General features: G+C 48.7%; 2 protein-coding genes and 1 pseudogene across 2 annotated transcripts; all 3 read left to right on the plus strand.

The window, feature by feature from the left end:
* The first annotated feature begins 66 nt into the window (after positions 1-66).
* Positions 67-2,493, plus strand: LOC112885194 (annotated as a pseudogene).
* A 3,644-nt stretch (positions 2,494-6,137) lies between these two features.
* LOC112887561 (probable calcium-binding protein CML14) lies at positions 6,138-7,013 on the plus strand. Its single transcript, XM_025953753.1, has one exon. It carries the CDS (start codon positions 6,219-6,221, stop codon positions 6,756-6,758), a length of 540 nt encoding a protein of 179 aa, XP_025809538.1. The 5' UTR covers positions 6,138-6,218; the 3' UTR covers positions 6,759-7,013.
* Positions 7,014-9,216: 2,203 nt separating this feature from the next.
* On the plus strand, positions 9,217-13,645 carry LOC112887557 (probable isoprenylcysteine alpha-carbonyl methylesterase ICME). The gene is made up of 12 exons (XM_025953747.1): positions 9,217-9,528; positions 10,147-10,223; positions 10,437-10,506; positions 10,581-10,661; positions 10,742-10,816; positions 10,968-11,069; positions 11,196-11,333; positions 11,693-11,758; positions 11,835-11,975; positions 12,462-12,552; positions 12,996-13,161; positions 13,302-13,645. The coding sequence occupies exons 1-11, from the start codon at positions 9,290-9,292 to the stop codon at positions 13,155-13,157; spliced, it is 1,242 nt and encodes a 413-aa protein (XP_025809532.1). The 5' UTR covers positions 9,217-9,289; the 3' UTR covers positions 13,158-13,161; positions 13,302-13,645.
* Positions 13,646-14,041: the final 396 nt, after the last annotated feature.

Consider the following 14,041-nt stretch of genomic DNA (forward strand, 5'->3'; position numbering starts at 1 on the left):
ATTTCTGCATGGTCCGAGATAAAAAATAATAGTAGCTAGGAAGGCGGTTGCCCCCCAAAGAAGACCATGGTATTCAAGAACAAGCTGCCGGAGAAGACCGGGCGGCAAAGGTCGACCAGGTCGGAAGGGGACGCTTTGCTCAATGGGGCACTGCCCTGCCTGGTCGACGGCCCTGGAGCACACGAAGCTGTCTTCAGACCAGAGGATTACTACCAGCATTGGACCATGGAGCCGGCGCTCAAGGACATCGTACAACCCTGTGCTAAGGCCCCCGGACGATTGCTAGACTTCGGGCCTGTTCGTTTCCTGCTATCTAAACTTTAGATCCATCACATCAAAGAGAATCTTGCTATTTAGAAGTATTAAATAAAATCTGTTTATAAAACTTTTTGCACAGCTAGGTGCTAATTCGCGAGACAAATTTAATGAGCCTAATTAATCCATAATTTGCCACAGTGATGCTACAGTAATTGTTCGCTAATCATGGACTAATATACCTCATTAGATTCGTCTCGCGAATTAGCACTAGGGTTCTGCAATTAGTTTTGTAATTAGACTTTATTTAATACTTCTAAATGATAAGATTCTCTTTGATGTGACCTCTCTAAAGTTTAGATACCCGGAAACGAACACACCCTTCATTGTTTTATTACTCCACGGATTGCTTCTGGCAGGAAAGTATTCAGCTATCAGCATTGCACTGCATTTGTTGATGGGAATTAAGAGCTCCATTCAGAATCGGTATCTGAAATGTAGTAGGAATTATCTCTTCTATGGGTCATTAACTCATTGTGCTTTGCAAACCTTCACAAAATGGACTTCAGCTCAGATGTTTATGATCAACCTCTTCAAAATGGTGGACATGCTCAATTTGTCTGGCCCAGGATGGATTTTCTGGTCGCCTGCTCAACTAAACAATGAGCGGAGCGTTGCGGATGGAGAGCATCTTCACCGGAGTGAACAAACTGAATCCTGCCGCCACCTTCAGGTCCGCAGCGCTAGACGAAACACCGAACCGGGCACTGCTTCACGCGTTCAGGAACCGCCTCGCTGAGCTAGGGACGCGCAGGCACCAGCACCGCCCCTCACCGTCTCAGCTCAAGGCGCTAGCGACGCGCACGCACCGCCGCGGCGGCCGAATCGCCGAGCGATGTAGGACCGTTAGAGGAGCGCAAGGGGAGCCGGAGGTAGCCGCTAGATGGGTGAGATCCGGAGGATAGAGCAGGATCCATCGCTGCGTCGCGAGCGGAGCTCACCGGCGGCGGCACGGGCTCTCGTCGTCTCCTCCAGCGCCGGCGTCTCATATTTGCAACACACCGCCCCGATCCAAATCAGAGGTCCATTTGTAATTTTCGGGATTATATATTTTCAATAAGCCCTCTGGTTTGGATCGCGGTTAATAATCGCGATCCAAATGAGGGGCATTTTGTAAATCTGATCGGATATTTTCGGAAAACCCCATATTTTGAATCGCGATCAGTAATCGCAATTCAAATCAGGATTCCATATATAAAATCACCCTGGGGGCGGACGCCTTTGCCTCTGGCACCGACGGCCGCCGCCGCCGCCCGCTCCCATTCTTAGCTCAGGGTCAGCTCTACCACGACTCAACGAGAGCTTCACTCGTGTCGCGAGGCGGAGCCCCTGTGGATCGTGTTCGAGGTGTCCGGCACCATCCATCTCCACTCCTCCTCCGCGTCGCCTCCCCAGGGCCATCGATGGCCGCGGCCAGCGCGTCGTGCTCACCGGCAAGGGGCTCCATCTCAAGAGCTGCTACCACGTCATCGTCTGCAACCTGGTGTTCGATGGAGGCCGGGGGCACGCCGTGGACGGCATCCAAATCAAGCCCGGATCCATTGACATGATTCTGGATCGACCGCTGCACGCTCGCCGTTGCCGACTACGACGACGGGCTCATCGACATCACGCGGCAGAGCACAGACATCACGGCCTCAAGGTCCTTCCTTTCTTTAAAGCAAAATTCCTATCCTACTACTTGTTGTGTGATACCACGAATCTGCAATCCGATCAACAGTGATCCAAAAAAAAGATTAGTAGCTCATGAACCAACCAACCCATGACTGCAGATGCCACTTCGCCCGGCACGACAAGGCAATGCTCATCGGAGCCGACGATCCCACGCACGCGGCACGTCGGCAACCGCTTCATCAGGGTCACCATCCAACGGCACGTGGCGGAGGCACCCGCGCCTCCACTTCGGCAAGGTCCACCTCTGCAACAACTACACACGCAGCTGGGGGTCCTCCTGACAATTGCTAGACTTCATTGTTCTGGTACTGCACGGATTGCTTCTGGCTGGAAAGTATTCAGTTATCAGTATTGTACTGCATCTGTATGTATGCCATCCCTAGGAAATTTAACTTTTTATCGCTTGATGAGTCTTCTTCCGCTTCTCTTAATGAAAAACGTGCTCAGGCACGGTCACGAAAAAAATGAGTCTTCTTCTGCTCACTGCTCCTCTTTCTTCACCTCTGTCCCTCTTCTCATTGACATGTAGAAAACCAGAAATATTGATATTTTCCTATGTGTATGTTCAATTATGGTATGACGGTGCGGTTCCTTGCTCTACCAATCTCCTCTTCCTACCTCTCTGATTCTGAAACTGTGCGGAGAGCTCGTTGGCCGATGCTGTGGACCGCCATAGTTCAACTCAGTTCCTTTCTAAGCCAAGGAAGAAGAAAGCAATCCTATGTGAAAAGAAGAAACCATTCTACGTACAGGCTAGGGGAACAACACAATCCATCCAACTATCCAAGCGAGCTAGAAACAGGAAACAGAAATCAATCTTCATGCGGATGGGACGCCCGTTGCTGCCATTTAGATGAGAAAATGGATTTACATCAACTTTGATAGACGCCCGCTGGATTAGGGGGCACCTGCTCTTCTTCCTCTGTTTCGATTTGGTGGGCAGCTGCACGAACCGAGGATGCAGATACCCAAGCTTCATTGTCATCCCCAACACTGACCGGTTTCTTCTCCGCGATGGCGCCCCCAGGCCTCTGGTAACTCCCTCACCTGCCTCCGCACGCGCCGCGCTTTGCACACCGGCCTCCGCCCGCACCGCCCTCCGCGCCCCGCCTCCACACGCTCCGGTGGCCAATCCCCACCTCCAAACGACGCCACCGTCGCTCTCGTCGTCTCCTCCGGCGCCGGCGCCGTGTATTTGCAGACACCCCGTGGTTTCGATCGCGATTAATAGTCGCGATCCGGTCCAGGGTCCATTTATAATATTCGGGATTATATATTTCGATCAGCCCCCTATTAGGGGGTATTTTTGTAAATACAGGACCAGATACTTTCGAAAACCTCCCTAATTTGGATCGCGATCCAAATTAGGGGTCCATTTGTAAAATCACAGAACATATTTACGTAAAGCACCCTGGGTTCGGACGCCTCGCCTCCGGCACCGACGGCCGCCGCCCTCTTCAGGTCCCGTTCCAGCCGGAAGCGAAAGTCCTGTCCTCCGCTCCGTCCCCGCCTACCACGAGAGCTTCACCCTCTGCTGTTCTGTGGCAGCAAGCCGCGCGCATCCATGCCGCGTGCTTGAGCTCACGCGACCCGCCCTGGCCGGGTGTGGCGGCCTCATCTCCTCCAAGGGCACGGCAGCCGTCCGCCTGTATCCGTTGGAGTCAGAGATTTCTTGGTATTGACATCCTAAGTTGAATTTCCAATTTCTGCAATTAGCAGCAGAAGATCTCGCGATGCTGCCTTCTCGATCCGCATTCTACAATGCACTGTTCATCCTATCCCGGGAGACCAGCATCTCAGTCAGATACCTGCCCATGGCGGTATCTCAGAGCACACATCAAGGGCTATGCCTGGATTGCAAATTCATAGACCTGACAGTGAGTTGGATACATGTAGCATGGAGTGACAATCAAAACTGCCGGATGAATTTCCTATCAGGTTTGTCCTAAATATGGAAGCTAGGCAGTGTTTTTAACCGTTTTGCCTAGGGATGATGCATGTAGCGAGTGCGTGCTAATTCTATACTCCCCCGTCCTAAAAACAAATTATTCTAAAAATTCTAGAACAAACTAACAAGAAAGTAAAATCTCATATTTCCCTCCATTTATTACCCATATTTGGTACTAATTAATTAATTCTTGCATGCACATGCACTTTCTAAATAGAGTAAGATGACTTGTTTTTTAAGAATAAATTTTAAATCCTAGAATGATTTATTTTTTAGGACGGAGGGAGTACTCTTCTACGGTTACATCTTTTCTTTGTGCAGGTAATGCCTAATTGTCTGCACTGTCCTTTTTCATCCAAATCATCAAGGACCATTTGTTCCAGACACAAGCCTAGCCAAATGCCATTCCTTTCATTCCCAATCCAAGGGCTCACAGCTCGAGATTTGCTTACAGAAGTATAAAATGGCATGGTGGCCAGCATGTTTCTCTGTTGTGTCCTTCCGCGGAGCCCATGGAGTCTGGTTGCATGCCTTCGGATTTTGGGAACAGAGGGTTGTTGAGCAGTGTGAAATGTGAATCCATGTCGGGATGATTGGCTGTATTTGGAAAAAGGACTGTTGACAGAGCTGTTTTCATCCTGTTGGGGAAAAAATGTAAAGCTGCAGCATATGCAAATTTGCAAAATTATGGGGGCTCACTAGCATCAATTAAGGGCTGATATGTCCGCCATGATAGTTGTGGGCATATATTTTATCGCAAAATAAATAATTTCTGTAGATATACATAAGTGCAATTTCGTGAGTGTAGGAAGAAAAAGAAAACTAAAAAAAAAATCTGCCTCAGCTGACCTCGCAGATACACCCCACCCACCAACCATTTGACCTATACAGAATATGCAGAAACATCAACTGATGATAGGCTGATGCCTGCCGCTGCCAGGATCAAATCTAACCATCTAAGGTCAGATGCATGATGGCTGTGTTTCCACAGAGCAGTGCTAGGCAAGTGTGTTTTGTACCAGAAACCACATGAATTTGAAGCGTTTAACCAGAACAATACTGACGACAAGAAGGTTCAGTTTAGCAAACGGCGACATGCCTGCATCCAGTTGAACATGAACTAAATGCACGTCAAAATTCAAATGGATGCGCTTCAATCATCCTGCTGCTAATTCTCAGAAGCGGACATCATGCTACAACAAACGTAGAGGCTACTAGTATCTCAGAGAGTGGTCATGGCTTTCCACAATCGCCGTGGCTGGCTCTCGGTTGACGAGGCAGCATGAGCAGATAACTTCGAAATATTCCGGTACGAGCACGTCCAATTATTCTGCAGGAAATGATAGGGTCTGACCGACCACATCCTGATGAGTGACTGGCCACTTGTAATGTTTATGGGAGAGCAGCAGGGCGCGGCGCGGCAGCTGTAAGATTCTCTGTTGCTAATATTGAACCGCTGATGCCAACCGCACTCCTGGTTCTTTCAGGATATCATTACCAGGGTCCTTCAGGCATGGACTAATCAGCTAGAGCTCCCTTGATGAGCTTGAGCTCCTTTGCATTTTTCTTAGTCTAGCTGGTGCACAGACAGACAGTGTAACAACTGAATTCAGGAATGGGCTTTAAAAGAAAAAAAAATTGAGTTCAGGAATGGCCGCGGACCTTAGTTTTGTCCTAAACAGCGTTCAAAGATGAACCGCATTTGGACACTTCAGCAAGGGGGTCACACGGCATGGCATGGGATGGGATGGACCTTTGGTGGTGGTGGGTGCACTGAACCGTGCTGAATATACTGAAACAATGAGCAGAGAAGTCTAGTTTGAAATTTAGAAATCTCATCTGAAAATGAGGACAATTTGTTCTCGCGAGAACGACACATCCAGCTCCTATGGACTGTACGTATCAGACCAGTCCTTGGAGGTTACAACGAAGTTGCAGCTAACTTGACGACCCCCCTCAGTTGCAACCAAAAAGACCAGAGCCCCAAACCACTTCTGACGCGCACCCACCGGGTAGTTTCCACCCATGCACGCACCGACCCGGTCCTCGGCCAGTCGTCGCCGCAGCTCTCCACTGTCTCCAGGCAAGGCAACGGGCGGCCCATACCCAACGCGACGCGTCTTCCCGGTAGATCCGCCTCCTACCCGGCCTCCATAAATAACCCGGTCAGCCCTCTCGGCTCGGTCACCATCTCCTCCTCATCTACCTACCTCTCTCTACCTGCAGCTGATCGATCGCCCGTCTCCACAGGCCTCAAGGATTTTCACCAGCGCTGCTAGCGATGACGAGGTCGGCACCAGCGGCGGCGGCCTCCGTCCCGGCGCCGACGAAGAAGCATCAGCACGCGCCGCTGCGGGGCAGCCAGCTGAAGCAGCTCCGCGAGATCTTCCGGCGGTTCGACATGGACGGCGACGGCAGCCTGACGCAGCTGGAGCTGGCGGCGCTGCTGCGGTCGCTGGGCCTGCGCCCCACGGGGGAGGAGGTGCGCGCGCTGCTGGTGGGGATGGACGCGGACGGCAACGGCGCCGTGGAGTTCGACGAGCTGGCGGCCGCCATCGCGCCCCTGCTCACCACGCAGACGCACCTCGTCGACCAGGCCCAGCTCCTGGAGGTGTTCCGCGCCTTCGACCGCGACGGCAACGGCTTCATCTCCGCCGCCGAGCTGGCGCGCTCCATGGCGCGCCTCGGCCAGCCGCTCACCTTCGAGGAGCTGACGCGGATGATGCGCGACGCCGACGCAGACGGCGACGGGGTCATCAGTTTCAAGGAGTTCGCCGCCGTCATGGCCAAGTCCGCGCTTGACTTCCTCGGCATCGCCTGATCTTTCTGACCTTTCCAACCGCGCACGCCGTCGCCCGCCCGCCCGCCGCCGCCGCCATTCATTAGTAGCGCTCACCCTCCCTCCATTCTTACTTAGGATGCTCAGCTCGATCTAGCTAGGATGACAAAGATGATGTAACTCGTGGATGATGGCTGCTAATTAACATGAACGCTCAAAATATGTACATATTTTTGATCAATTTTGTTCACTGCTGCTTCGATCTCTCTCGTCAATATTGTGGTTCAATTGTCAATATATATTTTTTTTGTCGTGGATTAGATTGTCTTGTTGTGTCGTGTCGCGGAACCGAGGAACGTGATCGCGATCCGCTTTTCTCGCCGCCGCAGAACGAGCCCATCCAGGCATTTGCCGTGCACCGACCGACACGGCGGAGCAACGCGCCGGCGGCGCTCATCATAACAAACAATGGATTGGAAATCGAGCTGTCCCCCATTCCAAACCGTGAAACGTTTTCCCGCAGACGCGGTGGCGCCGCCGCTTCGGTTTTGTCGCGCCCATCGCCGTTCGACGTGGTCGCCGACGACAGCGGCGCATGCGCAAAGCCAGGTCGGCGTCGCGCGTGCTGTCCAACAACAGCCACATCCACTTTGCCCAACAAAAATGAGGCCCATCCGAGAGAAAAAAAATATGAGGCCCAGCCCACCACGGCTGTGGCCTCGTGAGCAGCACTGGCCATATGGCCCATATCCATTGCAGATAGGAGTACGGAGGAGTACGTAGCAAGGTAAAACGATTCGTATTGATACAGTATTGCAGTCCGGGAGGAGAAGACACCTACTTTTAACACGAAGAGATCGATCATATTGCAGTCCAGCGTGTCAACGGCTATAGGGGCTACGTATAAACTTCCAGGGCGTACGTGTCTTCTCCTTTGCCCTCCAACACCTCCGTCGCCTCCACCACGGCTCGTCCAATCCGTCTCCTCGGCCTTGCGCTGCCGCATGATGGTGGCCAGGGCCAGACGATCCACCACGCCATGGTCAGACCTCCAGCCGGAACTTCTGGGCCTCGTCCTCAGCCGCCTCCCCTCCCTATCCGACCGTGTCCGGCTCCGAGCGGTCTGCCACCGATGGTGCCGCGCCGCCCGGCTGGCGGCGCCCCTGCTGCCCCCTCCGCATCCGTGGGTGGCCCTCCACGACGCGACCTTCGTTAGCCTCCCGGCCGGCGAAACCCACCGCGTGCCTCTACCGGACGACGGTGCTCGTCGTCGCCGCTGCCACGGCTCCGTGGGCAGATGGCTCCTCTTCCAGGACAGGACCGACGGCGCGTGCTCGCTCGTGGACCCAATCTCCAGGGACGCTGTGCGGCTTCCTCGGCTGCCCTCGTTTGCCCCCCTGGGAGCACAGACCATGAGGGCGTTCTTCAAGCTGGCGCTGCCCTCGTCCAGGCGCGTGTCTCCGGATTCCCTTTTCGCTGTGCTGATCACCTGCGGAGATAAAAGTTCAATTTCTGTCGGCCAGGCTTCGGCTGCTGCTGCTCCCGCGTCATTCAGAGTGCCCCATGAGACCATATCTGATGCTGCATTCTTCGACGGAAATCTGTAGACGATCTCGCGCAGCAACAAACTCTTCGTCCTTGACATTGATTCAAGCGACCAAGGCGAGCCCAGAATCCAATCCATGAGATGCATAGCTCACTCCATCAATGATTCAGGGACTACGACTACGACATTGCGAGCCTTTCGTAAGGGGTATGACTATACATATTGGAGATATCTTGTTGGATCTAGTGATAGGTTGCTGCAGATAAGGCGATTGGCTAGAATCCCCTCCACTGCGCGAGGTTGTGACAGAGTGCAACGGTATCGTACTGTTTCATTTGACATCTTCGAAGCAGACCTGACCGATTCCTGCGGTTAGTGGAGACCGGTCAGTGCTTTGGGAGGGCAAGCTCTCTTTGCTGGCACATACTCTAGGTCTCTCCCTGCTTCTGAATGTGGAGCCTAGGAGGATTGTATCTACTTCATGTGCGACTATGGTAGTGGATATTACGATAAAGATCCTTTTCACAACTGTGGTTTGTTCCACGTGAGAAATGGGATGATCACGTCTATGTTGCCAAAGATTGCGGTCGTGTCGACACCAGGTAAGACGGTGTGCCAAGGACGTACTGCTTGGTTACGGTGTGCCAAGGACGTCCTGCTTGGTTTTTCCATACTGAAGCTATGTAATTTGGAATTCAGTATGACATGCTTTGTTGTTTAAGAATTCTCATGCAAGACATGGTTTAAGCCGGTGCGGTCATACTTTGACAATTAATATCCTCCTAACGTCTGAAACTGAAGAACCGACCCCTCCCCGCCTCGCACGCAGCCACAAGCACTCTCGCCGTCGCCGTCGCGACTCGCGCGCTCATCCGCCTCCTAATTTTGGCGGGGGGCGGACCCCAATCTCTCTCCATGACTCCATCTCCACCCACCAACACGTCCCGCCAGCCCGATCCGCTCCCCTCGCCCCTCCCCACACACACACATCACCACCACCGGAACGCTCTCAACCGTCAGCGTGGCAATGCAGCCCGGGGACCAGACCTCCGGCGGCGACGCGGGCGCCGAGGCGGAGGCTTTCGTCCCGCGCGGCGGGCTCCACGGCCTGCGCCGTCGCACCGGGCCGGTCTTGCTCGACTCGAGTCCCCGCAGCGGCCGCGCGGGCGACGGGAGGCGGTCCACCTTCCGGGAGGACGTCGGCCATGCCGCTGCCGAGACGTACCTCGTCACCGGCCTCGCCTTCACCCTGCTCGGATACCTCGGGTGATCTGCGTTTACCAATTACTGGCGATTAGCGATCCCCTCTTTCTCTGAATTTAGCTGGCTCCGATCTCTGTTGAAATTTCGGATGCTGCGATTACGTGGTTGTTATCGAGTTGGATGCTTTGATATGCTTCTATGCGTAGCTTCAGTGTTACAATTCGTTTACCGTTTCCTTGATCGACAGTGGTTACCGTTTGGAGAATTGCACCGGCGTTCATCGCACACCTCTCCAGTAGATCACTATGTATTACCGTCAGGATGCAAGTGGGTACGCAGTAGTTAGTTTTGCTGGGTCACTCCCTTCATTTTATTTTCACCTTTTCTGTTTTGGAACCTGAATTTGGATGAGTTTTGGAATGTAAGGGTAATAATTTATAAGGACCTGCATGGCTGCATCCCTGTTTCTTAAGGCGATAAGAACCTGTATTATTGCTTTGCCTTTTTTAACTGTTTCAGAGGGACACCATGGCATATTTTACATGCATGCACCAAAATGTTAATTTATGTTTGCTAGCTAAAGATTCATATTATGGTATATACAGTTTCTTGTCCTTACACCACAATGCACAAATGCATAGATCCATGACCAAATTTTCTACATGCTTTCTGATTTTTCAGGGTAGGCTATCGGTGGATATCGCAGCTCATTGCGCTCCTTCTTTATGCAGTTTTACTCATGCCTGGTTTCATAAAAGGTGCACAATAAGTAATTTTGATTTTGGCTGTTCTTGTCCTTTTGGTTATCTTGAAAAATTACGGTTACATATTCTTTGCCTCTTTGCTTTAATAGTTCTTGCATTTGCAACCTTTTCTTGTTTCTTTATGCTATTGATGTATGGATGACACTGAAGTATGGTTGGCATAGCATATTCTAACAATTAATATTTATCCCTTTTATTTGTTTTCAGTTGGGTACTATTATTTCTTTTCAAGTCAGGTTTGTAGAAGTGTAGTCTATGGAGAACAACCAAGAAACAGGTAAGTTATGTGCTATATAAATGCAACAAATTTTGTTGTACTATGCTGGATTTACTGAGGATTTTAGTACGCAGGTTGGATCTGTACATACCCAGAGATCACAGCAAATCTTGTCCAGTTGTGGCCTTTGTAACTGGCGGAGCATGGATCATTGGGTAAATGGCTGTCTCCTCACAATACATTGTAAGGTTCCTTCATTGTGACTTTCCTCGTTAATGATCTCTCTTATATTTAGTTACAAGGCATGGGGTGCTCTCCTTGGAAGGCGGTTGGCAGAGCGAGGAATTATAGTAGCTTGTATTGATTACAGGTGATGATGCCTTACAAGGCTTTTTGTGATGTAGTTCACTATGTACCTGTCATTCAGATTATGTTCTTGAACTTTATTTTTTTTAATCGGTGAGTATTGAATGATTGATTTCTCTTTGCTTGCTTGGTGAAAATATGAATATGTCTTGCAGAAATTTCCCTCAAGGAACAATAAGTGACATGGTCACTGATGCTTCTGAGGGGATATCATTTGTTTGTAATAATGCTGTTAGCTTTGGAGGGGATCCTAATAAGTAAGTGATACTGCGTCATTTGTTTGCTAGTACTTGCAGTTATCTCTTTGAGCTTTGTACTTTGTAGCCTGCTTTGGATGTTATTTAATTGTACTTTGGTTAAATCAAATTATGACAAATCTGCAGAATATACTTGATGGGTCAATCAGCAGGAGCACATATTGCGGCTTGCGCTCTCTTAGACCAAGCAGTTAAAGAATCTAAGGGAGAGCATACCTCTTGGAATCTGGCTCAAGTAAAAGCATATTTTGGTTTATCTGGAGGGTGAGAACATGAATGCCTAGGCTAGGCCGCTGTTTTTATTATAATAGTAAATGCATATTATTAATTAAATATTGTACCATTAATCACTTCTTAAGGGTACTAGCACAGAAAGTTATTTGTCTGCTACAAACACTAAAAATGTTTGCACCATGCTTGAATGATGAACCCCAATATGAACCTGTATTTAGCCCTTCACTTGACTTTTGGCCATCTGAAATTTCCTTTTAGCACAAAAGAACGTACAATAATCTATCGGATGAACAGTAATACAACCATTCTGTTTTCGTTGATCTCAAACTAAGACACTAATATGGTGTTACCAATCCTACATGACATATATGCTTATTTACGCTTTGTAGATACAACATCCAAAAGTTGGTCGATCACTTCCATGAACGCGGGCTTTATCGTTCAATATTTCTCAGGTAAACAATGTGTTATACTTGTGTTGTGGATGTGTTCTTTCTTTACTAGTATTAACTGAATACAAGTATATTTCAGCATAATGGAGGGAGAGGAATCGCTGCCACTTTTCTCTCCTGAAATCGTCACCAAGAGATCAAGTGCTGAAGCGATAGCTCTGCTACCTGAAATTGTACTAATGCATGGAACAGCAGATTACTCCATACCATCATCTGCCAGGTTTGATTGTTTTTCCTTCTGGGCTCCTCATTTTAATTGTGTTATTTATACTTGAACCGGTTACATATTTCTATTCCTTTATCAGGCTTTTTTCTCTCTAAAATTCAAAATGAATACATAAACAAAGTTGAAGGCACACTTCAGCAGTTATTCTCGATTGGAATTCTACTTGTAGATAGGGAACACTATACCAATTTTGACTCTGGTTTTTAATATCATTTAGAATACTTCGTAAAAAAGGCTAATTGTCAAATGCTTCAAGTTCCAGAAATGCTTAGACTTTCCAGCTGTATCGTTGTTTGCAAACACTCTCTTGTGCTGCCTGTAGCCTTTTTTAATGAAAATTACTTTGTGACCATTTTTCTTTTCTGAAACCAACTTTAGAACTGTATTATTATTAGTTGGGCACCCATGTCTTTCTATTCAATACAATTCTTTCCTGCTCCATACTCAAGCTGTGAATAGCAATGTTTATTTTTTGTGCAGTGAAACTTTTGCGGATGTCCTTAAACATGCTGGTGGGAAAGTAAAGCTACAATTGTATGAAGGGAAAACACATACAGATGTATTTTTACAGGTAAGTTATCTTGAAGGTCAGAATATTAGTGCTGAAGTAGACATATCACCTTGGCTCATTTTTACATATATTACTGCATGAACTTCATCATGTTTTATTCCAAAGGAACGGAAAAAAACTTCAACCTGTGCCTGACTGAGCTCATGATATTTGTAGTTCTGAGTGTCGTCCCTTTATTGAAATCTTAAGCCAAAAATGATTTGACTGAAAATTATGTATATTCTTGAAGAGAGCATGCTTGAATTCTTCAACAAACCGCTGTAAAACAGAAAAACCTATTTGAATGCTGGCATTTTACAGGAGTTCTGCACAAAATTCATTGGAAAATTCTGCCATCCAGAACTTCAAATACTTAACCTTTTAACTTGCCAAAATCCACCTATCCAAAATACATAAGAAAAGGACAATTTTGTTCTTAGTCTTGACTTCATGCTCCATTGTAGGATCCACTTAGAGGTGGCAGAGACCAACTGGTTGAAGATGTTATTTCTGTTATCCATGCTGATGATGCACATGCGCGCGAGAAGGACGCTTTGGCACCTACCCCTGAGCGCCTGGTTTATGAGTGGCAACTAAAGTTGGCACGCCAAATTAGTCCCTTCTGAACAGGTTTTGTTTCTTTTCAAATCAATACTCTGCAGTCAGATTGATCTTTGTGGTTCCGCTTAGGTTTCCTCTGTTCCTCTTTCGGTGTTTGCGATCTGCGGGCTTTTGTGCGCTGCTGAGATTTTTAGTTTATTTCATGATAGGCCTGCACGCAGAAAGGGGTTTCTCCAAGACATTTGCTCGTTGATACTAGTTATCGTGCATGCACAAGAAAGGTATGCATCTGTTAATGTGTGCCAACATGGGTACTACATGGGGGTTCAGAATCTGGGCCAAGCGAACGGAGCTACTTCAGTCCTTGCTGGGGGCGCCAGGTGGTCACGATAGAAGAAAGTTGTTAGGGATCTCTAGGCTGTAGGCAATGCTCTACTACATACTGTACTTTCTTATGGTTTACACGTGTTTTTTTTCTGTTTCTTTTGACAAATGCGTACGAAAGTATATAGAATGACAGTACGATCTGTAAATACAATAGGATGTTGTATCATAAGAATGTCACCAATTCATGGGAAAAATTGTTAGATGTAAAAATGGACTACATCACATTTACTGACATGACATTCCATTTTTTTTTAAAAAATAGCTCAACAACATATTTTTTAAGTAGAAAATATCCTACAGGAACAGGAGCAATATATCTGTTAGAGGACCTCTAGCTGAGTTGGTTAGTAGCACCTCCTCGGTTCCTGAGTTCGAGGGAATTTCAGGAGGTTGAAAAGATCCTCTATTTTATATATCTGTTGCCATTGAACAGGAGCAACATTTTGTGCATGGCCTGTCAATCTTCGCTGTTAGTTTGGTCGAGCAGCGCACGGTGTCGGCAACAGCCGTGCCCGCGTGCCGGCAGGTCGGCGCCGCCTCCACGCCGTGTCGCCAGGCGGTG

Source organism: Panicum hallii, chromosome 3 (genome assembly GCF_002211085.1).
Source record: "Panicum hallii strain FIL2 chromosome 3, PHallii_v3.1, whole genome shotgun sequence".
Classification (NCBI taxonomy): domain Eukaryota; kingdom Viridiplantae; phylum Streptophyta; class Magnoliopsida; order Poales; family Poaceae; genus Panicum; species Panicum hallii.